Below are 24,538 nucleotides of genomic sequence, written 5' to 3'. Positions count from 1 at the left end.
AGACAATAGGGCGAGCGGGAGCATTCTTCACACCCATGGCGGCAGGCAAATGGGCTTTGTCTGCAGCCGATGCCTCCCTCCGTTCGGGGGGCAGGCGCTGCCGTCCGTCCTTCCCCGCTCCTTTGTTCCCGCGCCGCTGCCAGGGGTGAGACAGGCAGGTGAGCGGCGTGCGGCGGCGGCGCATATTAATGGCTTTCTCCAGCCTGTCGCTGGGTGTTTGACTTGATTCATGAGACTGCTCCGTCGGATGCGGCCGTGAGGGAGGGAGAGCAGGGAGACAGCTATTGTCTGCCAGGCCTGGGGCCTTGCCGGTGCTGCTCCGGTGGCTGCCTCTGCCTCCTTCAGCTGCAAAAGCACTTTGCACCTTTGCCTCGATGTCCTTCCCAGGCGGGGTGTCCGTCTGTCCGGGGCGGTGCGAGGTGGGACTGCCTGGTACGCGCTCAGCAGCGGCGTGAAGCCAGGCAGGCATCAGGCAGCTTCCCCAACACACCGACTCAGAGGCAAAAGCATCGCAGCACCGGGCTGTGTCCGAGAAGGGCTGCTCACTGCTCGTGCAACTAAAAAAGCTTTCACCCAGTGCCTTAGTGACTGACACCAGGAAAGGGTCTTTGGTGTGCCTTTTTTTTTTTTTTCTTTAGTGGCAACTATAGATTTTACACTACTTTTCATGGTTGGCTATGATTTTTAACAAAGCAAATAGGCAGTCAGTTTCTATCTTGAAAAGACTAATTCAGGTACAGCATTTGATAATACTCATATGGGAAGGGTGTGGATGATAATGCTAGAGAAGGAAAACAAACTCCACGGAGTGCACTCCATCATGCTGACAAAGACCTGGATTGTACATGCCGGGGTGGAAATAGGATTGTTCGCATATTCAGCTGACTCTATCTTCCCTTTTCCCCATCCCCAAACATCTGTGGTGCCTGAGCTCCTTGGGGAGCTGTTTGAGTTGGGGGGACAAATGTGTGTGGTGGAGGGGGGTAAAGGAGCATGTGGAGGAGGAATGAGAGCAGAGAGGGTGCTGCTTTCAGGTGCTGCAATAGAAAGGGTCTAGCTGGTGTGGAAAATGCTCTGGGGATAGGATTTATCAGGTTGAATATACAGATGAGCTTGTCTGACAGGCTTCCTTTTATAACCCTGACAGGCAGTTCATCCCACCCTGAAGTAGACATTCACTCTGTAGAACAAAATAAAGGGTCTTAGGTTTTTGGGTTTTTTTTTCTTTCTTTCTCTTTCTCAGCTGTTAAGGAATAAAACTGAACTGAAGGGGAAAGGAGAATTTATTCCCAGTGGGTAAAGAGAGGAAGGCTAAAATGAAGGATTTTCTCCAATGATAGCACACCCCAGGCAGCAAACGCACCTCTGAGTTTCCAGTAAACCTACCAGGACTACAAAACAAACCCCATCAAGAAATGTCAAGGTATGTTAACTCTCCTATTAAGCTGCTGCCTCATTTTCTCTCTGACATATGCTGGTGGCACACAAGGGCGCACCTCAATGCTGTGTGCTGGGAAGGGGGCACAGCTGCGAGTCCAGGTGGGGCAAGGTGACTGAATGACTCCTGCTCTCTGGCTGTCACATCATGGGAAGAAGGTGCTGGAGGAGAGCCTGTGCTGGGAACAGCAATACTTGGGGGCTGTTGCCAGTCTTTTGTGCTGTCTGCTCTCAACGAGGCAGAAAATTAATTGTAAAGAGGAACTCAAACACACCTGTCTGCAGCTGAAGACAGAGCAGCTTATGTTAGAGATCATCTAGACTTGACTGCTGTCAAATATTGGCTGCAAGTGATATGGGTTTCCTGAGTGTCATGTTTTACTTGCTGACACATTCAGAACCTTTGAGAAGAACTTTTTCAAATATGTTTGTCCTCAAACTTTTTGCAGACATCCTTTTTTCTTTTTTCTATTTTTTTTCCCTTCTCGTAAAGAGAATTAGGCAATCATAGCATTGGAAATGCTGATAAATTTGGTATAGAAGGCTTGACTGCTATTCCTTACTCTATCTTATGTTCTTGTCTGTGCTGTCCTCAGAGCATGTCCTGCCCCTGGTTGCTCTGTTAACTTCTCCCTGCTCATAACACCCTGTACAAAAAACAACTGGGCACTTTTTGCTCTGATTAAAATCATGCTGTGCAGTAGGAAATACAAATTAGCTCTGGCCTTTAGGCTCCTGACAAGTTTCCAGTGCCTCTTTCAGCACCACACAGATTGTGTAATTCCATCCATGCATCCTCCCTGCGGTGACGTCTCCCTCTTCGTCATGAGCTGGGCTGGCTGCCGCACATCCAGGTTTAGCTGTTAATACTTCAAGCAGCTTTTAGAACTGAAGGAAGAAGAGAGACTGCCAGTAGCTGGATGAAATGCGGAAACCAACTTTTCCTTCCTGGGGGACAATGTGGGAAGGGGCAAAAAGAGGGGGTTTTCCTACGTAATTCCTCAAATCTCCATGTTTGTGCTAATACCTCACTGTCTAATGAGTGACTGGGGAGATCAGCACCAGGAGAGCCAATGCTTCAGTAAAGGATCAACTCCTGAAGGCAGAGCACAGTAGCATCTTATACAAACTGTGGCTTAAGTTTGCCTTGCCATGAAGCGCACAGCACTTTCCTGCTCCTCCAGGGATTCAAGCTGGGCACACTGTGTTACATCGTTTCAGCGTTGCTAACAGCAGGGCTGCGGCTGCAGCTACGGCGTCATGTTTTCAGCAGAAACCTTTTAAGTCTCGGCGACTTCCTCTGGGAACGCTGAGGCAAACACTGTCCAGACCTGCAAGTGAACAAGTTGCAAATGACATCGCCGCTTTGAAATGATGCGTGGGCACGACGTGGGCGAATGTTCCCTGCAACTGGGTGTTTTCTAAAGGTCTCTGAAGCATGAGGCATGACTGAATGACTTGTGTTTTCTTTAAATGATGAGTGGGTGAATCTTGAATCGTTGGTCTGCTTTTATTTTTGTTAGATGTGTGTGGGCTGACAACATGACTCAGTATTTTCTCTGCAGATGCAAAGATCATACTGCCAATTCTGGGTCTACTTCAGACAGTTTCATACAGAGAACTGGAACAGTTTTTCAGTCCGGAGCTTTGCTTTTCGGCAGCCTTAAGCCTCTTGATGTGAAAATAAATATGTAATTTTAAAAATGAGTGCTTTGCCAAAGTGTACAAAAATACACTGAAGACATGACCAAACATGGGAAAAACACCTTTACTCCCATGTTTCCCCAACAGTTTATCTGATTCTTTTTCATGTTATTCTGGAAAGGGCCATTAATATGTAATTTCTCTTTGTGATTCTCCCTAGCCTCTGGTGCTGCTGGGCCATCTTTGTGTCTGCTGAGTGTCACCTCTGGTGTCTATTTAACCAGCCTTGCCCTGTTGGATGAGAGCCACCATGCTCAGACCCATGGCTGTGAGTTCTCCCCTCCTCCCAAGAGTCAAGGAGGCATATTTGTGGATACTTGTATGTGGTTTGGACAGAAGTCCCAGAAAACTTTCCTTTCTTCTTTCTGGCAACCTCCCTGCCCTGCTCCCCCCTCTTTATCCTCCTTTATGCCATGTACAGCATTGTCATGTGCTTTAGGAGATAGACAAGGCCTGGCATGAACTTTGGATGCTTGTGCATGATCAGTGCTCTCTTCTCCCTGATGTGCAGTGTGCTGGTAGTCATGTCCTTGAAAAGAACTGGTTTCTTGCTAAGACCCTCACCTGTAATCACAGCCCCACATCCCAGAGCCACCAATAAACCAGTAAACCCTGCTGACAGCAGCCCTCAGCCCACCATGGTCCTTGCTGAAGATTTGTGAATGGCTAGACAATAACAGACTAATGGATGGAGGATGTTGCACAGCAAAGGCTGTCTGTGGAGATGATGTGCCTATAGATTCATTCTGTGGAGTGTGCAGGGTGAAATGAATTCTGTATACTCTGCTTATTTGATTGCTAACTTCAACCACAGAAGAATTTCCACACTCAACTCCTAGCAATGGCCTTGGCTAATGTGATCTGTACTTAGCAGCAGGACCCAAACCACACTACGATCCTGACTCCATACTGGCCCATATAACAGTGAGTTACACCTGACCTGTGTATACACAAGCATGTGTTATAGATCTAGGGAACTGTATCATCTTCCTATCATTCTAGTTCCTAAGATTTACTGCCTTTTCCTGGCATTTTTTCTACCTTCCATGCCTACCCATGGCAATATTTCACTCCAAGCTTAAGGCTGAGCATGTCTATCATCCCTAGAGATGTCATGGGAAGCCACTTGATGTGGTTGGCCTAAGTGCCTTTGCATCCCTGTCTCTTAATGACAAGAATTTGGGTACCAGGCCTTATAATTTCTCTGCAATCCTCACATTATTCAGGAATAATCCTACATTTTAAGCCCTTTTTACCCCACAGCCTGATTCCAGCCTTAAGCATAAACTATCAGTCAGCACTGCTTGAAACATAAATAGAAACTTACTACTTTACTGAATACCAGCACTCAGGCTTGCCCTGAGGAGCAAAGAGGTAGTGCTCTTTAGTCCTCAGTGTTACAATCCCTAACTTTGACTTTAGTGTCTGAAGACCTAAAGACGTGTACCTCTGAGTGCCAGAGCCACTCACCCCTGCCAGCCCCAACCATGTGTTTTCTAAGGTCTTCTCACAGCCCTCCTATGGTTCTTTATCACTGTCCCCAGCTTTTTTCCTCCAGATTCTGGATTTCCAGGGCTACCTGCTACTCTAGAGATGGTTCTTCAGCCCTCCCAATTTCTGTGGGAATTGCTGCCTCCCCTGCTTTTGGCAGTCAGAGCTAAGACAGAGGCCATGCAGATGAACCCTATGTTGCCTATGACAAGGCAGTCTCTAGCCTGTATTTCATGCTCATGTGTCTTGCTGCTTGGGAGACAAGAACGGAGAGTGCTACGGCCCCAGGTATCTTCTGGTGTCATTGTGTTGCTGTGAATAAGGAGCTTGCTTCTGAAGTTTTTTTGGTATTGGTCTTTAAACTTGCTTCATTTATTTATTTATGCTGAAGGTAGGTATTGCATTTTTTGTTTCTGAACTGCATTTAATAAGACTGTCATAGAAAAGCTCTCCAAGTTTCTGGGAACAATACTTATTAAAAGTGCTTTTGTAATTCTTATGGTGTGTGGTCCTCAGTTTTCTCAACTTTAGCTATGTTATATTCAAGTATAGTTTAGGGTTGTTGGAAAGAAAACCTGGAAAGAGAAAAGCTGATAGAAGGCAGATCAGACTGAGGGAGATGCTGCTGGTTTATGCTGCTGTTTTTGCTACAGATGAAGTTGGTATTCCCCACCTGCTTAAGGAGTGCCCATAGCAGGCTGAATCACTAACACACCTTGTTCTGAAATGAATCACAATGGCAAAATGATGTTGCTTGTGGCAGTAGACAAAGTGTTTATTATATAGTGAACTTTGCACGCTTAAGATCACAACTTGTTTCTCTACCAAAAAAAAAAAAGTTTTTCTGTAATCAAGGCTGAGAACAACTTGCTTCCTCATTCTTTGCACTCTCATCAATGGGCAGTTTTCTTCTGTGCCAAGTCAAACCTTCCTCACCCAACCCAGTAGTAGTGGACTCACCCTGAGCCACAGCAGGTCTCCTCCCACGCAGCGCACGTTTGTTCCGCAGCCTCACCCCATCGTGTGCCTTACCGAGGTGATTAAGGGCCCTGTCGTTTGCAGACACCTCCTGAAATATAATACGTGTGCATTTTTATGGCCAGTTTGGACACAGTCATCGCTCCAGCTGGTAACTCCAACTTCCAGATAAGACCTGCCCTGTGACAATTTAAGAAACACCAAGCCCACTTTCAGACTCCAGAGTGTCCACATACACTGACACTGTTACACAAACACAGAACAACAGCTTTAACTGGAACAGTTGCCCCTTGGTAGTTGTTTTATTACCTGTGATTGATTATGCAAGAGCTTGCAGTCCCTACCATTTGAAAGCAACTTCCTGGGCATGCTTTTGAATCAGATTAATAAAGGGAAACAATATTTTTAATGAGAAAGCCTCTTGGTATATATTATTTCCTAAAACCCCGAAATCAACATTTGTTCCCTTATTGGTTTTTCTTACTCCTATTAAACTTAACATCAATGTTGTAGGGAACTGATGAGTCTGTGGCCACATTTTCAGTTGCTGAAATGCTTTGATGTGTTGGAAAACAAAAATAGTACTGAAATGTCCACTACACTGTCCTGCAGGTCAGAACCTCACGCACTTTCTAAATAGGTCAGGGTTTTATCTGAGACTCTGGTGTTTCTTGAAGGTATCATTTACATTTCCTTTATATCTCTATTTCATTCTCCATTCAGTCACAGAGCCTGCATGCTGCATTTGCTTTACATTTCTTTGCTGTCCAATTTGCTGCCAAATCATCATCTCATGTTGCTGTCTTATATAAACGTTAACACTAGCAAGCTTCACAATAACAGCCTGGAAAGGAAACATTTACTTCTGAGCTTCCCCCTGCCAAACAAATGTACAGCGTTTGCTTTTTTTGTGGCTACTGGTGGTTAAGGCCATGGGATATAAAATTATAATGCTGTAGGCAGTGTTAGTCTATTATGGTTATGAGCACTGGAACATGCACTGCAACATATTTATTGTTTTGCTTTTAAATTCCTACGTTTAGCGTGGGGGACATGAGTGCCCATTTCCTCATAGAACATAATCTCTATAGGCCCTTGAAAGACGTAAGGAAGAAAACAACTCCATTTTAAACTCTACTTTCTTGTTCTGGATGACACAATGAAAGCATCGGTACTACTTTTGTGTCCTGAAAGGAAGGGTGATGGCATCGAATGGAATAGTGACGCAAATGTATGCAGAGCTTGACAAGAAATAAACGAATGCAACCTCCAGCTGGGCAGTGTGGGAACACTGCCCTGTCCAGGCTTCCTGAAATGCCTGTGCCCCGAGGTCCCTCTGGGAGAAAGCACAAATGCACGTCCACCAGCATTCCGCGTGTGGAGTTCAGTTTGTCCCGCACGAGTTGGGGACAGGACTTTTCACAAACTGCAGTAACCGAGTAGCACATCATTGGTTTCCTGCGCCGCTCGGCTGAGTCCTTCAGGTACTGGATCCACGTGAGGTGAACTCAGCCGGGTCCGGAGCAGACCCAATGAGGAGGCAGCAGGGCCCGGCTGTGCCGGGCTGAGGCCAGGGCCGACAGGCCAGGTCCGGGGGGACAGGAGACAGAGGCGACCCCGGGGCTGCGCGACCCGACCCCGGGGCTGCGCGACGCCTGCTCCGCCCGTCCTCCGACAGCCGCTCAGGCCCGAGGCCGGAGGGGACAGGACCAGGCCGAGCAACGCTCCGAGCGCCGCCGCCGTCGTTACATAAGGGGGGGGGGGGGGCGTGTCCCGCCGTGTCCTCGCGGCACCCCCTCCCGCCCCGCCCCCCGCGTGACACCGGCGGGGGGGCCGCGCGCGTGCCCCCGGGCCCCGCCCTCCGGGAGGGGCGGCACGTGCGGGACGGGGCATCGGCGCTGCCCCCGCGCACGCTCAGTGCCCCCGGCCCTCGGGCCGGGACGGGCGGGGCGGGGCGGGGGCCGCTCCGTTCCGCGGGGCGCAGGCGCGACGGGGACGGTCGCCGTGCGGGGCGGGCGGGGCGGCTCCCGCCTCTCCCCTCCCCTCTCCTCCCTTCCTCCCCCTCGTCCGTCCCCATCCTCCTCCTCCTCCTCCTCCCGCCTCCGCGGGGGCCGGGTGACGCACGTGCGCGCGCCCCCGCGCGCTGTTGTCCGCTCGCTCCCGCGCCGGCCGCCTGTCCGTGCGCGTGCCAGCCGGCGGCGGGGGGCGCGCGCGGCGTGCGGGGCCGGCACGCGCGCTGTTGTTATTGGCGGCGCCGCCGCGGCCGCGGCGAAGGCAGCGGGGCGGGGGGAACGGGACGGGACGGGGAGGAGCGGGCGGCTCAGTCAGGGAGTTCTTTAAAGATGGCCGGAGCGGCGGCCGCCGCCGCGACCCCCGTGTACTGCGTGTGCCGCGAGCCCTACGACGTGAGCCGCTTCATGATCGAGTGCGACATCTGCAAGGACTGGTTCCACGGCAGGTACGGCAACGGGAGCCGCGCCGGGGCCGGGCGGGCGGCGGGGCAGCGGCCGGGGCGGGCGGCCGGGCGGCCACCGGGCACAGGCGGTGGCGGTCGCTTCCCCCGGCCCCGCCGGGGGGACAATGGCTGCGCGGCGGCAGCGCGGGGGAGCCCGGTCCCGCTCCCCCCAGCGGGGACGGTGGCCGGTGCCGGCGGGGGTGGCCGGCCCCGGGCACATGGGTCGGCGTCTGCGAGGGGGCGGACGGGCCGGGCGGGTGGGCCGGTTACGAAAGAGCAACAGATGCGGGGCCGGGGCCACCCCGAAGTTGTGCGGGCTGTGCGGAGGCGCCGCGTGTCCCCCCGCGCTCCCGGGGGTCTCTCCCGAGACAGCGCGGTCTCCCGACGGAGATGTGCGGGCGCCGGCGCTGCCCTCGGCCGGCTGCGAGCTCCGGCTGCTCCTGCGTTTTGTTTGGGGCGGGGGGAGTGCAGGAGGGCAAGGGTCGCCCCGCGCCTCTCGCTGCTTTGACGTTTCCAGCCCGGTCCCGAGCGGCCGCCGGCGCCGCGCGTGTGTTTTGCGACCCGAGCGTGCGAATAATAAAAAGGCCCCGCGGCAGCCGCTGCGAGCGGGAGGAGAAGGAGGAGGGGGCGGTGGGGATTTACGGGCAGTTAAACAAAGGAGCAAGTTGGGGGCCCGCGGCGGCGGCGGCGGCAGCGGCTCGGCCGGGCCGGGGCTGCGGGGGCCGGTCGGTGCCGCCCCCGCCGTGCGGGAGCGCCGGGCGCGGTGATTGACAAGCCGGCGTTTAAATACCCCGAGCGGCCACAACAACAGCGGCGGGCCCCGCGCCGCGCCCCCTGCCGGGCAGGGCCGGACCCGCAAGGGGGGCGGGAGCTGAGGTGGGTCTCTGTGTTGTTTTTCCCTTTTCCCCCTCAACGGCGAAAGGCAAACGCCGGCTGAAAGTAGGTTGCGTAGCTGGGTGTTACTTAACAGTAATTATTGCGCACGAGTGTTTTCTTGCCACGTTGTTGGGATGTGCGTGGGTTTGTGCCGACTCGGACCGAAGTATAATGGAAACGGTGAAAAGGGCTTTGTAAATCGTAAAAACTGGTCAAAGCAGAATTGTCGTACCTTAAAAACAATTCCACGTTAGTGTTTTTATCTAGATTATTGCTGCTCTTGCCAGTGCTGTTGTTTGCAGCGAGACCTACAACAGCTCTGTTGGGTTACAGAAGCTTAATACAAGTTTGTCAAGCTCGTTCGCTGCCCGCAGTAAAGGTGCAGACATCCCCTGAAGGTGTTTGCACGGTTACAGGTTCTCTCTCTTCCAGCTGTTTTTCTGCATTTGTGTAGTTGCTCTTTCAGCCCGTCCTGGCAATTGCTCAGGTTCCATGCAGGCTTAACTCAAATGCCAGCCTTGTGCGTCAGTATTACTGGGGTACGGGAGAACCAGTTTCTGGAATTGTTGTGAGGAGCAAAGTATTGCCTGATTCAAAAGTGGGACAGACCACTTGGTAGCTTTCTTGAATCTTGATCTGCAAAAAGTTCCACAGTTTCAGTATGATGGAGCTCTGTCATATAATGTAGAAAAACCGTGCTAGCACTGAACTGCTTTGATACTCTGAAACCCTAAAAATGGAGAAGCAAACCAGCAGGAATTAGCAACAACCATGCTGCTCTGGGTTTATTTGCATGTCACCCAGTCCTGTAACCAAGGGACAGGTTTGTGGGAGACCCATTGCCCTCTGCCAGCTGTGCCCTGCCCTGGGAGTACCTTTCCCCTTGCTTTAAGAGTGTCTGAAGACTGTTACATGGCTTGTGAAAGAAAACATCCATTCTCAAATCTTGCAGGTTTTGGTGGACTTCTTGGTTTCATGCTTTCTTGATTTAATATTTTTATGTTTTTCTCAGACCTGTGGAATGGGAGTGATGTGTCTTCTGTGTTAAGAAACAAATAAATGCAGACTTACTTAAGGCTGTGAAGTGCTTGCATGATACCTGGCACGTATTATTGGATTATGGACTCTTTGCTGCCTTCCTGTGTATGGTCAAGAGAGTGCCTGAACAGTACGGTGGAGGCAGTTCAAAGTCTGTTCTGACAGATCGGTACTTAGTCCCTTTAAATTTTTCGTGTTTTTTCCCCCCCTCCCTTGTGTTTTCTGCTTGCACTGCCTGTCTTCAAAGGACTAAATTTTGGTTTGCTGTTACTAATATAGTAGTATTTTCAAACATGCATTTTGTTGCTTTTGGCAAATATTTGTGTAAAAGCAAATGTTTTGTCGTGCCTGGCAAGGCTGTGAAGCTACACTGCGGGTTTTAGTTACTCCACCAGTGGGCCCGACATCCAGCCACAGTCTGGGTAATTACCCCTTTCTGAACAAAAGAGCGTAACGCGTGTGCCTGTGCAGCGTTTGAGGCTCTGCTGCTTCCTTGAATGGCTTGCAGGAGTGGAGAGACTACAGAGACTTAGATGTGACAAACTGTCAAATCTTTCCGACGGGCAAATCCATTTATATTTTAGACAATTTTTGTGTTTTTCCCATCTTTTTATCTTCTTTAAATAAAAATGTCACATTAAGCTGCTTCCTGCTTTCTGACCTGTCTAAGATTTACTCCAGCTAGAATGCAGCATAAAAAGTCCTTTATTCTGCTCTAAGTGTTCAACTTTTTTTTGGATCTGTTCAGTAACTCTTGAAGCCTTTTTAATTTCTTGGCTTCATCTTCAAATGATAGGTATCATAGAATGATACTTGCTCTGTCTCCCTTCATTTTTTGATGCTGTCTCAATTATTAGGGTGACTACATGCTGTCATCTTTTCTCGCTTGTGTTTTTTGCTGTGATACATGTAACCTCATGCACAGAGTAGCTTTTAAAAACTGATCTTGCAGTAATCTCTGTTCTTGAAATATGTTTGTGAAGTTTGTAGAAATCCTATTGTCAGCTTTGCAACTTTTGCCGGTCCAGTTTTGCTCAACTTATGTCTTCAGTGTTTTGTGTAAGTGAAGCTAAATTTAGATGGCATAAATCCTTTTACTTCTATGATTTTTTTTATGTGTAAAGAAATAAGCATTTCATTTGAGCAGGTTAGAGGGCAGTAAAGGAAACACAACACTAACCTCTGTGTAGTGTATGTATGTACATACTTGTGTTGCAAAACAAAGTCAAATTGATTCAATTTATGTGGAATTTTTTTAAATGGATAACTCTTGATCTCAGCATTAATTTTGTATTCTGTATAGTCTTGAAAGAATTAACTTTCCTTTTCCCTTTCCTATGGCAGTTCACTGATGGTATTTTGCCATTAGATATGTGATGTTTTTTACAGTTTTCTCATTATTGAAAAACATTTAATAACATTATTTGAAAAGAAAGGTGATTTGTGTACCTTTTGAAGATGAGTATTTGAACTGTAGATGCCCTGAGGCTTTTTTTTCCTCAAATGGAGAAAAAATTCAACACTAAAATCACATCTGAGTGAAGTTCGTGTAGAACATAGTTTTTTTGATATTGTATAGATTTGAACATGTCTTTGGTCTCTGAAGAAACATAAAACTTCTCAACCACTCCTTACTATGATCTCAATTTAAAATCAAGGTTCCCTCTTACAGCTGTTGGGTCATGTGGTCAGGTCTCTCTGAATGCACCGGTTTATACTCTGAAGGCAGGTGTTCTCCTTAAGAAAAGAAGGAAATGCATATACTATAGTGACCATTTTCCTGAATTGGTTCTTTATTCTGGAGCTTTATACATGAGGTTCTGCATGATGGCCTTCGCCAGCTCTTTGCTGCTGAAGGAGCCTGTCCTGCTCCTGACTGCATCCTACTGTAAATCCTCTTGCTAGTTCAGTGCTTGCCTGATTGGTGAGTCAGCTCTGCTCAGAAAGCTGACAGAACCCATTCCCTTGCTGGGTTAGCTTTCTGTTGGGTTACTGAGCTGAATGGGCTCCTCAAAGTCAGAATGAGTCTCAGAGTGTTGCAAAACACTGAGGAGGACTGTGTTGCTGGAGATGATGATAGTGCGTGGGAAAAGACAGAAGAGTTGTTTTTTCTTCCTCGCTACCTACTTTGGGATCAGTAGCTTACCCAGTTTTGTGGAACCTCGTTTTTGTGTCTCGGTCACCTTACATGATTCTGCTTTGAGTGCTGTGGCCTCGGCCCAGCCCCAGCTGCTCTTCTAGCGGGGTCTGGAGGAGCCAAGGACTTCCAGCATAGCTGTAAAAATGCAACCCCAGAGCATCATCTGTTTGCAGGGACAGGCAAAGCTCCTGCATCTGCCTTAAAGGGACTGGGAGGACAAGGTGTCGTGATGCTCATGTCAGGATATGTGGAGGCTGCAAAGAGACTGTGGAAATGCCTGCTGGTGTGGACCTTCTGTTTACAGAGAATTAACGCCTTGTAGTTAGAAATGTTCAGGAATCTGAACTGAATCAACAAATGCTTGTCTGCTCAGTAAAGTTTTGGAGTGGCACCACAGGCTCTCGAGTTGGCTTTCTGTCTGTTGTAACGTATAAGCCTTAAATTCTTCAGGTGGCAATTGGGCTTATTTTAGGGAAGTGTTTCAGACCTCAAGGGAAAGCTGATGTGTTTGTTAACCTTCCTTTTTCTTGTCTTAGCCGTGTTTCCTCAGAAGGATGGTTGAAGCCTCAACTGAAGTCCAATGAGCTCTGTGTCCTGTGCCAAAGAATTAAGTAACTTCAAGTGACTTCAGTTCTTCTAACAATACAAAAGCTGAAACAGTTTTGGTTAAACTGAGAAGAAACAAGTTATAATGAGGCTGCCAGACAACCACTTGTGTAATTGGGTGTCTGTTTCCAATCCTTTTTATATTCTTCATTTGAGCAAAGCATTTTTCCCCCTCTTGGTTCCCATCTGTGAAGTGGAAAGACTTATTAATATATATTAAAGTTAGATGTATTCTACCATAATGAGCACTGAAGGCTTGCAAGTATTAAAATTTCTTCAGTTTTTCAAACTGTGTAATAACATGCGGAATTACGTGTACAAGTTTTTTTCTTTACAGTTCTCTTGGAAAACTGGCTTTATTTGAAGTGTGTATACTTTGGAAGTTAACACTTCTGTGCTTTAGATCTGTCATTTGGTGAATTTTTTCATTTGTTGTTCTGGAATAAAATGTAGTAGATGTTTTAGACTATGTCTTTTGACATAACTAGGACAAGAAAAACACATATTGTCCAAAAAATATCTGTACAAATTAATTATTTCAGTGTTAGTTAAAAGATAGGGAGCTTCAGGTTTAGTGATTGAAACACTACTGTGAGTTTTTACAATATTATAGTTGATCTATATGTTTGGTATAATCTTTTTTCTCTGGCCATTCTTGACTGTGCAAAGGCGCTGTAAGTATTTATGTGTAGTTTAACTGGCTAGTAGTGAATTTTTTATTAGCTAGTTAATTTATGATGATTTTATATTCCAAAATGTCATTTGTTGGTGCTTACGTAGCACTTCAATATCTTCCTTTCCTTTTGTTGTGTTTAATACATGCATGTTTTGACTGAAGTGTTCAAAATGTTTTCAGAAGGCGGATTTGCGAGTTGTATCTACAAACTACAGAGATAAGAGGAGTTGGAGTGGGGGACTGCCGCCTGCTGCCTTTAATTCTGTGTATATCTGCAAGGTGCTACAGTGCAGAGTGTGAAATACATTTTTTTATTTTAAACTAATCCTGATCTGTGGATAATGCTGAATCTCTTAGGGCAAGACAATGGCAGTAAAATGGATTAAGCTTTATAGTGGAGTATCACTCTGTTAACTGCCAGTGGGCAAAATCACATTAATTTTGTTTTCATTCTTCATTTGTGGTTTCTGGCTTTTCTTTTTGTGGACAGTTTTCATATTCATTAGCAAATTTTTTTATGCTCAGTGCAGTTTTCTGTGCACTTTCTGCATCATCTTTTGAAAGATCATTCCATACAGTGTCTCTGTTCTGTTGACATAATACTTTGTACAAATTGAAGATGAACTAATACTCTTCATGTAAATATTTATAATTTCCCTACATCGTTGTGAAATAAAATACCATTGTCTCAAAACAACTCTGAGTATCAGTGAAGACTTCTGTAGGTACAATGTGCATGCTTGAAACCATAAATATGCTGCAATTTACCTTTGTCTCATTGCCTAAATATGAAAATTCAATTAACAACTTTGCCATTGCTGTATTATCAATGTATGAGAGATGTTTTAGTGAAATATATGGCTTTTAAAATAGTTAAGCTATTTTCCATTTGTCAGTCCTTTCTAATGTATTGTAACACCAGCTCACAAATACACAGAACTAACAATCTGTGGAGTGTGGAAGGTCTTGAGATGTCTGCTGTGTATGGTGGTAATGTGGATTTATGTGGCTCGTTACATCTCCTCAGGTCAATTCTGCTTTTGAATGGAATTAATATTTAATACTGTTTCCTCCATTAACTAAAGTAGACTTCAAAACTGATGTTTCTTTTTGAAAATATTGAGTTCATTGTTGCTCAGGCAGGCATAAATGCTGATGTTTATCACAGAGCAAGAAAGCTTTTTTTTTTTTAAATCTCACCCACATCATTCTGTCTTAGAAGCCAACTGGAAGTGAGGATGACTGTGTTAGATTTTTAATATATTGTGGTATGAAGTCTATTTATTTTCATCTGAAACTGTCAGCTGACATTGCAGTTACCCTGGGAAATTAATTTCATAAATTTAATTGTGTTTGTTCCATTTGCATTAATACTTTATTCACTTAAAGGCTCTTAAAGCTCTGTTCATGAAAATGCAAGGAAAGGGGCCTCTCCGAGAAATGGAATCTTTGATACTGAAGATGTGGGATTGATCTCACCTGCCGTTCTTCCCACTTACCAGGCAGTATTTTCTGAAGAGACTGACACTTTTCTTTTAGGATATTGATGTTTGACTGCCAATAAACAAAGGCCAAAACAGATAAATGAAGAGCAACCAAGGAAATTGCTGTGTCTTATTACCCAATAGTACTTGTAGAACTTATAGTTGGCTTGCCCAAGGTACAGATTTTTAGTTTTGTTTCAATAACAAAATACTTGGATCTCTTCACTGAAGGATTACATCATGCTGTTGACTTGCAAAACTCAGTGTCAAGAACAAGCAGGAGAGAAATGAGGTATTGTAAGTTAACATGGGGCTTTCAGGGTTTCTGGTGGGCTCATCTGCGAGTTGTTCAGTGCTGTTTGGAGCAGTGTAGGAACAACAACAAGGGAGCTGTGCTAATGTGACCCTGTGCTCAGGTGAGTGTTGCCAGTCTGCCTCCGAGGTTGGTGTTACCCCTTTTTATTCCATGAAGGTGTGCTGTGTTGGCATGTCACAGCCTCAAGCCCAAACACTGTCCTGGGTGTTTCTCTGTGCTCTATTACCTATGTAAGACAGGACCAAAAATGGTGCACACATGTAGTCTCCTACATCTCAAGTTAAGTTCTGAGTACAGTATTTGTCTGCCTGGAGGACACCTGAGTGTGAGGCAGAGGTGAGCAGCAGTGCCCTCTGAAGCTGTGCCCTCCTGAGTGAGCAGCGAGGGCATCTGAGGGCATCCCTTTGCATCTCAGCACTGCAGCAAAATGGGCTGCTCTGATGCAGTGAGTGAGTATCACAGAAGTATTTTAGAATGCTGTTCTTATTCTTGCTGAGAACAGACAGGACAGCTGTAGGATTGAGTGATTGGAGTAACATCCTTGCTGAAAAGTGCTTGTTTAACATTTAACTGAGTAAAAGCAGATGCCTTGGCTGTACTTACACTTCAGCACGGTCAGCTGGCTTGTGCTCGAAGCATCGGGAAACTGGAGGATTTAGGTATTTACTGGAGTTAGAAGAATCACTTGGGTAGATCAGAGTTTTCTGAAGTGAAGGTGTATCTCTTAAATGCTTCTGCAAAAGTTGACTTTTATATTTTACCAGTATGGGCAAATTCCAATTTCCCTTTGTTTTTTCAAATTGGTTTCTCAGCTACCATCATCGCTGAGAATGTGCTGTGCATTCATCTTCCTGGCCCTTGTTTGACTGTGGAAATAACTTCATTTTCTAATAAAACCCACAAACCCTCCACTTTATAGATGTACAAACCATTTTACTGCTGGTTAGTTCTGGTGCTGGATACTGAATAGATTTATCACTGTAAGAGAGATAAGACTCTTGTATATTGGAGAAAGGAGGTTGTCACTGGTGGCCATGTTTAACCGGTTAATGATGGCAGATGCTTTTTATGAAGATGCCTCACATACAGGTGGTCTTTTCCCAACGGTGGTTCCTTGCATTAAGAAATAGAGATTTGTCTACAATCCTGTTTGTTTATTGCACATTAGTGCTCCTGTGCCCTTTTTCTCCCCCCCAGCATGTGAACGTCAATGCAGGTCTCTAATTGGCTCTATCTTTGTTTTCATAGGGTTGCACTGAGACTAATTCTCTTTGTTTCTTTGATGGCACACACAGTCTTAAACAGCGATGTTATGTGTGGAGGGGGACAGGGAAATGAGACAAAGTCATGAAAAAGCAGTAAAACATGGGAAAATAAAGCTTTAGCCTTTAAGTGTGTTGAGATGATGAGTGAAATGATTTTGAGCAGACATGTTGTTTGTGTGGACTGAGCTCACATGGAACAGGCGCTCGCACACTCACACCATGTGATGGAGTGAATTGCAGTGCATTCCTTGCTGCTTTTAGTACGTGTGTGCTGAGAATGGAAGTGAACAAATCCCTGCAGTATGTGAGGTCAGTTCTCAAGGCAAACTACGTGGACAATTCCCTGGAGTTGCTTGTGGACCATGTAGCAGCCTGAAGCAGTAAAGCCTCTATCTCCAGTTTTTCACACCATTCCAGGGCAACAGGAATAAACTATAACATGCTTTTCATGACAGGTTACTGAATGCTTTGAATAGTGTATTGTTTGTTTGTTTGTTTTTTAACAGCTAATCAAGAATTTGGAGAGAGAAGTAGCAGATAAATGTGTTTTATATAAATGTGTTAGTTATATAGTATAGTAAAATTGTTTCTTGTAATGCCAACCTGAGGAAGCTGGACAAGCATCTTTCAGTGTGAATGTGTGCACTGCTCTGAGCCTCTGAGAAATTCAATACCTTTCTATGAAGTTTGTGCATCATGATACTTTGGAAGAAGGTTTTTGTTAGGAAATGTGCTCTATTCTTTAATATGCTTGCCATGTGTTTAGAAGAAGAACTGTAAATCTCTAAATGATCAATGTTGGAAACTTACTGATTATATGCCAAGAGGATAAGAGTAAAGTAGATACTTCCTTTTCAAAATTCTGTACCAGACACAAAGTAACTAAATGAGACTTCTGGTTTTCAGGTGTCTGAAAAATGGGAACTGAGATCAGAAGATTTTTCTGTTCACATGGGGTATCTACGAAGGGAATAAGCAGCCTGGGGAAGAAAAGAGAGTCTTCCAGGTGAAAAGTTGGATGGAGAGAGGTCAGGAAAGTGAAGGCAATGCAGAAAAAAACTGTTATCAGAACAAAGAATATTTGAAGAATATTAAAACTTCACCCACCTGCAGTACAAGTTAATTTTGAACATTAATTTGCAACTGAAAAAAGCCTGTGTGCTACAATGTCCACTGCAGAGACCAGTCGCTCTGGAGTGATGTGAGGAAGATCCAAGTTGTGATGCAGCCACTGGGCTTCGTGATGCTCACTGACAGAAATGCATGGCTGAGTTATCAGTTAGATGGAAACTTCTTTATGGTGTGCAGAAAATAAGAAGTGATGATTAATATTTAAATTTAAAATGTAGCTTTGAATATCTTTCTCTGAATGGGATCTAGTCTGAATCAGCTGCATTGAGTCCAGTTTTAATTACTGCGTTTTCTGAAGATGAATGAACAATTTGAGGTTGTCATATTTAACTCGATGGGTTGAATTGCTAAAAGAAAAGCTTGTCTTTTAAAAGAAAGCTGACTCTTGGGAGTATTTGAGTGAATGTGCTGCAAATTACGTTTTAAGGTTGGGAAATTCTCACTCTTCAAATAGCTTGATTATTTTTTCCTTAGTATTTATGATTTTTTTTGTTTCATAGCCAGTGTTATGTAATATAAACAAACTGATAAATAAACCTTTATTCGGTAATTGAATTGTAAGAAAATGTCTTAATGGGTCACATTCAGTGAATTGTGAAACTCATTAAAGGCTCTTTAAAGATCCTTGATCTCTAAATCTTTATCTAGGAAATACTTGTGGTACAGGATTTTTGTCCTGTCAAGTATTTACTACTTCTTGCCAATTATTAAAAAAAAGTCTTTTTGGCACTTTCAGATTGTATTAGTGGAGGTCAAAACACTTTCAAGGTAGAAAAGCAGCACCTGTTCAGTGTTACTTCTGCTTCAGGAAGTCTGGCAGGTATGGAGCAGATTTTAGGCATATTTAACATCCTCACCAGTTTCTGAAATATTTAGAGGAATGGACAGTTCTGCTTTTTTAAAAAGAAAAACAGGTGCATCCACAGTCAGGGCACAGCCTATTATGTTCCTGTAGAAGGCACTATTAAAGCAGAAGACTAAGAAAAAGTATCAGCATGTCTTAATACCTGGAACAGTTTGTGTTGTAATTCCTGCTCACTGTATGCAAATATTCACTAATGTCAGGAGCAGGGACCAGAACTCGAGATAATCTTGTCAATGTCTGAGTGCCTTAACCAGCACTTGTGTTTGGGTCATGTTACAATCTGTGCTTGGGTCCCTCATTCTTGGATACTTCTATGTAGAGTAAGAGGTCGTAAGTGGGGAAGATAAAGAGTATCTTTACATGCAGAGTAACCTGGAGGTGAACGTGCCTTCCGTACGGGTGAGCTTCAACTCACAGCCTGAATAAACTTCTGCATCTTGCTTGGAAAAACAAAACCTTCTTCCTTCATCACTACTTTTTAGTGCCCAGTAGTTTGAGAGTGTGGCAGCTGTGCCTGCTTTCTGGCTTAGGTACCAGGGAATGTGGCACATGCTGGCTGGGTGTGCAGGGCCAGCAGAACAGGTGGTGCTTTTTGAATTTTCGGGAGAAGTGGCGAGGTGCTGGGTGAGTGTAGGTGCTACTGAGGTTTGCTGTCTTTCTTTCGAATGTAAGTAAGCTTTAGGGGCCAGCATCTGTAATAGGATATTGCACTCAAAACCACATAGATATGTTTTTCCTTTTCTGTGTTCTTGCAACTTCTCCCTCATTCTTTTCTGCTCTGGGCTTTAAAGTAATTCTTCCTTACAACTGTTCATTCCAAGCCTGTGCTCTGTTGTACTTGCAATTTTAAATAATTGACTTAGTGTAAATTGATGTGCAACAGAGGCCCTCCAGTGGTCTTACTTTTAGTTAAACTAGATTTATAACAGTGTGGTGGTAGACCCAAATTCATCTAGAAAGTTTTGATTTAGTAGTTAATTGTCACAGAATCACAGAACTGCTGAGGTTGGAAGAGATCTCCTCCGATCATCTATTCCACACCTCCTCACTCCCCACTCCAGAAGGCTAAGCCACAGCAGGGGCTGCCCGGGACTCTGTCTGGGTACATTCTGAATATCTCCACAGATGGAGACTCTGTCCTTTCTGGACAATGTCTTCCAATATTTGATCACTGTAATTACTAAAACTAAATAAGTAAGATTTTTTTTTTGCAATTATGTGTAGATGGATTTCATATTCTTTAATTTGTGGTCATTGCCTTTTGTCCTGTCACTGGCACTAGAGAGCAGTATCTGTCACCTTTCACACACGCTGGTATTTACACACGTGAGGGCCACCTGTACTTCTCTTCTCCGGGCTGGAGGGTTACAGCTCTCTCAGCCTCTCCTCATCTGAAGGATGCTTTCTAATCATCTCAGTGATGCTTACCATGGACTCTGGGGTGTCCACATCTCTTCTTCTGGGGATCCCAGAACTGGACCTGCTGCTCCAGGTGTGGCCTCACAGGTGTTGAGCAGAAGGGACAGATCACAGTCCTTATGTGTGCCAGGAGGCTCTTGGCAGCCTTTGCCATGGGTTGCACTGCTGGGTTGTGGTGGGCGGGTTGTCCACCAGGGTTGCAATGCCTTTCTGCAGAGCTGCAGTTCACCTTCAGTGTGTAATGGTGCAGAGATCACCCTTGCAGACAAAGCCTAAGGCCTATAATAATGTGTGCTTTCTCCCTTGAGTTTCAAAGACATGATTTACTTGGCTTATATCAGGACATTTTCATAGAATCACTTCTTGTAGCATTGGCACCCAAAATAAAACACTTGGTTATGTTGCTCCTTGGCAGACTTCCTGTCTTCTCTCATAGAAACAATTAAGCAAAATTTGAGTTAGAAATTTCCTCCCAAAGAATTAATTTTGTGTTTTTCACAATAAATGAACCATTTTGTCCCCTGTAGTTTTTCCAGGAATGGTAAATATCAGTAGCCATTTCCAGGGGACCTTTTGCAGTAAGTACTTTTCTTCATGATTCATACTTTGCTTGTTCATTTCTTTGAGCATTCTTGTTAGAGTTATGGGAGCTCTGTCCATTGTGGAGAAGAAGGTATTGTGAGAGCTGTACATACATATGCTATACATACACTGATACATGGAGAAAATATTTTTTTCCCCCATATAAAAGCTGAGGAGCACAGACTGTGAAGTAAAGATTACTTCTGAAAATGTTTGTGCGTAAAATCTAGAATGAAAGATGGGGATTTGTGGTTTTGCAAATAATACAGATGATTCTAAATAGCTTATGATAGAGCAAACGTGGTTTTGGTAACCTGGATCTGAACTTCTAAGAATTTTAGATTAAAACCAGCGTGTCAGATTATATCCAGAATAAAAATAATGGATGCAGATAAAATTCAGTCTTAGTTCTGATGTAACTCAACCTCCAAATTCTATTTAGCTTTGTTCCACATTATTTGAAGTTTCCACATGGTCTGAAAATTTCTGTGCTTCATTAATTCCATCTGAAGAGGATTGAACAGATTTCTGTAGATAGAATAATGTGTAAAAGTAACTTCTTCGTATGTTACGGACTGCATGGACACAGTTTTGACTAGTCTGCCCCTCTGGACCTCTATAAGCAGCTGAGAATCCAATAAAGATCTTTAAATTATAGGCATTATCTAGTTGATTGAAGGAGCTTGTTCTACTTACAGCTCTGCCAGCCAGCCAATGTAACATCTGATATTTAGACTCATTATCTGTGTATCTGAAACAGTTTGCTTGTATCATAGCTTAAATAGAAGTTAATGTAATCAGATACTCCATCTGCTTTTGAAACGAGCATGGTGAGCTGGAGATGATGAGCCAGTTTGCTCTCAGATTTCTTCAGAAATGAAGCATCTGTCTCTACTTGCTATTGACTGCAAGTCTATTTGTCTTTTAAAAGTAAGGTATTTCAAAGCTTTAGGGGCCATCATGTGTTATTTTGGGTTGTGGTTAGAACATGAAGAAATTATTTAGCTTACTAAAAAATTCTTAGCAATGTCTGAAAAGTATTGTAGGCTGGAGAAGGAATTACTCATTTGAGAAGAAGAGGAGTTTAAAAATTTCTTTGATTTTTCTTTTTTATTTTTCTTAGAGGAGAACTATTTAATGAGTTGAGTTGTGAAGGCAATAAAAGATTCATTTCAGGTACAGCTGCTGAGGCTCTGAATGCTGCTGTGGGTGTTAAGGCCACTTAGGAGAAGGCTCCAGGAGATCTTTAAAACCAACCAGGACAAGAAATTTTTAACCCAGTTAAATAGTAAACTGTATTTGGTATATGGAGCCAATTAAATGGTGTGTAAATCAGGCTGAAGCCAAGGTTGCTGTTGCTGCAGTCTGTAAAAGCAGCAAACCAGACACAGAGTTACCCAGAACGGGGCATTTGCAGCAATGGATGGAGTATGAAGGTTGTGCTGGTCCTCGTTGCTGGTGCCGGAACATGGGAGACACAAAATGGGATTGTCTAATTTTGGCAGAGTCATATTTTCAAATCATTCGTGACATCACTTTCCAATTGAAGGAGCACAGTTTAAAAACAGTCGTTAGTGTCCTAATCAATGCCCTCTGGTTAGGAAGTCACTGTGGGTTTGTTGTTGTTCACCTCCAAACCTTCTCTATCACTTGAGATAGTTGAGAACTAGACAGATCTGATGGTGACCACTGGCAGCGTTACTAAGGCTGTCGTAAGCTTTGCAGACTGCAGTGCATGAAATAACAGAGTACTGATAGTGCTTGTCAGGCTTCACAGTCCTTATAAACAGCTCATCTTCATTAGGCAACCAGAATAACCAGCTAATACTCTCTGTAGGAGGCTGCAGTCCATGCACTTTGTTGATGAGGAACATTCAACACTTCAAGCTGTTGAGAAGGAAATGGAACTGCTAAAGACATACCAAAATATTCCCAAATGCATTAAAAAATGCTCACAGTGCAGATTGCCTAAAAAGAGGTGGTTGAACTAAAGCTGATGTTAGAGATGCTTGTTACGTAAGAATGTTGTAATAAACGGTTTTTCTTGTGAGACTTAGATGTAGGTAATTCTGGAACTTAGAAACTGCTTGTGACTTGGTATGCAAGTCAGTGGGTATTAAAGTACCCTTAGTGAGGGTTTTTTGATCAGTCTCTAAAAAATAAACCCCAAACATTAAATTTTGTTGTTTCCCTTTGGGTGGTATTTCTTTAAATAAGAGCATATAGATCTCTTCCTGCTACAAAATGGTCATCATGTTTCTTTCAGACTAGAAGGTGGGAATCTATCTGAAAGCTTGTCCTTTTGATCTTAACCTGCCTTATGGAAAACAATGTTTGATGTGGTTTAGAAATGTAGCTTCCAAACTGTTGGATGACTTGTTTTATAGTCACTCTTCAGTGAGATACTGGACAGAGTGTTTTGTAGGCAAATAACATACTGGTCATGGCATGAAGTCAAACATCTGCCTGGTGCTTGGATCAGCTACTCTGTAGCTGGAGCTGCGGATAACTGATCTCAAGGAACTGATCAGACACTCCATCAGAGAAGGACTGGGGTGCCCAAAGGCATTCAGACTGAGACCCCCTTAAATGCTGTGCTAAGAAAACCTTAGTCCATCTAATGCCAGTGCCTGCATCTCTTGGGCTTGGTAGTCTCTGCATGTTGTGTGGAGTATGTGATTAAAGGAAGTTTCTCAGATGCAGGGAGCGATGTTCCCTGCAATCTAATTGGTTAAGCTATTGGCAGTTTATCCATTAGGTTTGACTAGTTTTGGGTATCGGTGAACAGTGGAGGTGAAGTCCAAGGGTAGGCAGCCTGAGCAGCTCTAGTGACTTGCATGGGCAAGAGGAGCAGGTCAGACTTCTCACGTCCCTTTCTCCAGATCACATAGTCCCGTTCCTTCTCATGGATTGGCTGTGACTGTTGCCAAAGTGCCTTGTAAGGTATCTTGATAAACAGGACAGAGACTGCCTGGATTGCTTTCTGCCAGAGAAACGAGGGAAAACAGGTTGTCTTGGTACCGAGAACATCACGGGGAAGGGGAATAGGAATGCCTGCTTGGAAGGAAATGAGTGACCTGCCTCTTCCAGTGAGTGCTAGTTGTTAGAATAATGCAAACTATGTCATGTAATGGCTTCCTAGGGTTTGTTTGTCATTTTGGATTGAACCTCAGGTTCTCTTCATAGGGTGTCTGTGTGTTTAATTAATTGCTGTTTTCTTCCCTTCCGATGACCTCTCTCTTAGAAACAGGTGACTAATATGTCTATTCTGTGTATAAAAGGCTCTTGCTCTGCCTACTGGAAAGCTGCCCTGGAATTGGAACTGGAATTTCAGTGGATTGTGGTCAAAGAACTGGGTTGCCAGTAGATCTTATCCTATGGAATGTTTCGTTGGGATGGCTGGTGGGAGTTAGTTGGAGTCTGTGCAAGTTGGAGGTGAAGAAGATGAGGACTGAAAACTAAGAAAGTGAAAACTGAGGCAGGCAAATGTGTCGAGATTATGTATCATGGAATCATAGAATTGTTAAGATCAGAAAAGACCTCCTAAGATCCTTGAGTCTAGCCATTAAACTAACACTGCAATGTTCACCTCTAATCCATGTCCCCAAGTGCCTCATCCACACGTTTTTCGAACACTTCCAGAGATGGTGATTCCATAATATGTATATAATATATATAGCCTTAATTTGCTGTATTAAAGTTGTTATTGTTGCTTTATTCCTAAATGAGTGAATGATTAATTAATTTGTAAATTGACTTCCCTTTTTTACCCTCTTATTTCTATAGAGCTTGTTCTTGAGTAGAACACAACCACACACAGACACTCAGTAAAGGTGTCTCTTTCAGGAGAGCTATGACAGCTCTTTTAAATGGTTGAGGATTTTGTGGTTTGGTGGCAGGATCTGGCGTGGAGGTTTTTTGTTTTGGATTGGTTTTTTTCTGTTCATACAATTGAGACAGAATGTCTGTTCTGTCTTTAAAACCTCTGGTTTTAAAAGTATTATTTTAAAGTAATCTTTTTTGCTTGTTGTAAGTTTTGAATTTTTTTTCCTCTTTGTAAGCACAATTACAAGAG

At 44.4% G+C, this 24,538-nt stretch overlaps 1 protein-coding gene across 2 annotated transcripts in view; it reads left to right on the top strand.

Annotated features, from left to right (window-relative positions):
* The first annotated feature begins 7,708 nt into the window (after nt 1-7,708).
* The window catches only part of KDM7A (lysine demethylase 7A), a 67,230-nt gene continuing 50,400 nt past the window's right edge, over nt 7,709-24,538 (top strand). For both annotated transcript variants that reach the window (XM_071551126.1, XM_071551125.1), the window contains exon 1: nt 7,709-8,068. In XM_071551126.1, the coding sequence (XP_071407227.1) occupies nt 7,953-8,068 (116 nt within the window). In that variant the 5' untranslated portion in view covers nt 7,709-7,952. The remainder of the gene's footprint in view (nt 8,069-24,538) is intronic.

The sequence above is a fragment of the Pithys albifrons genome, chromosome 3, assembly GCF_047495875.1.
Source record: "Pithys albifrons albifrons isolate INPA30051 chromosome 3, PitAlb_v1, whole genome shotgun sequence".
Taxonomy (NCBI): domain Eukaryota; kingdom Metazoa; phylum Chordata; class Aves; order Passeriformes; family Thamnophilidae; genus Pithys; species Pithys albifrons.
Note: the sequence above shows the minus strand (reverse complement) of the source record. Positions and strands in the feature narration are given on the sequence as shown.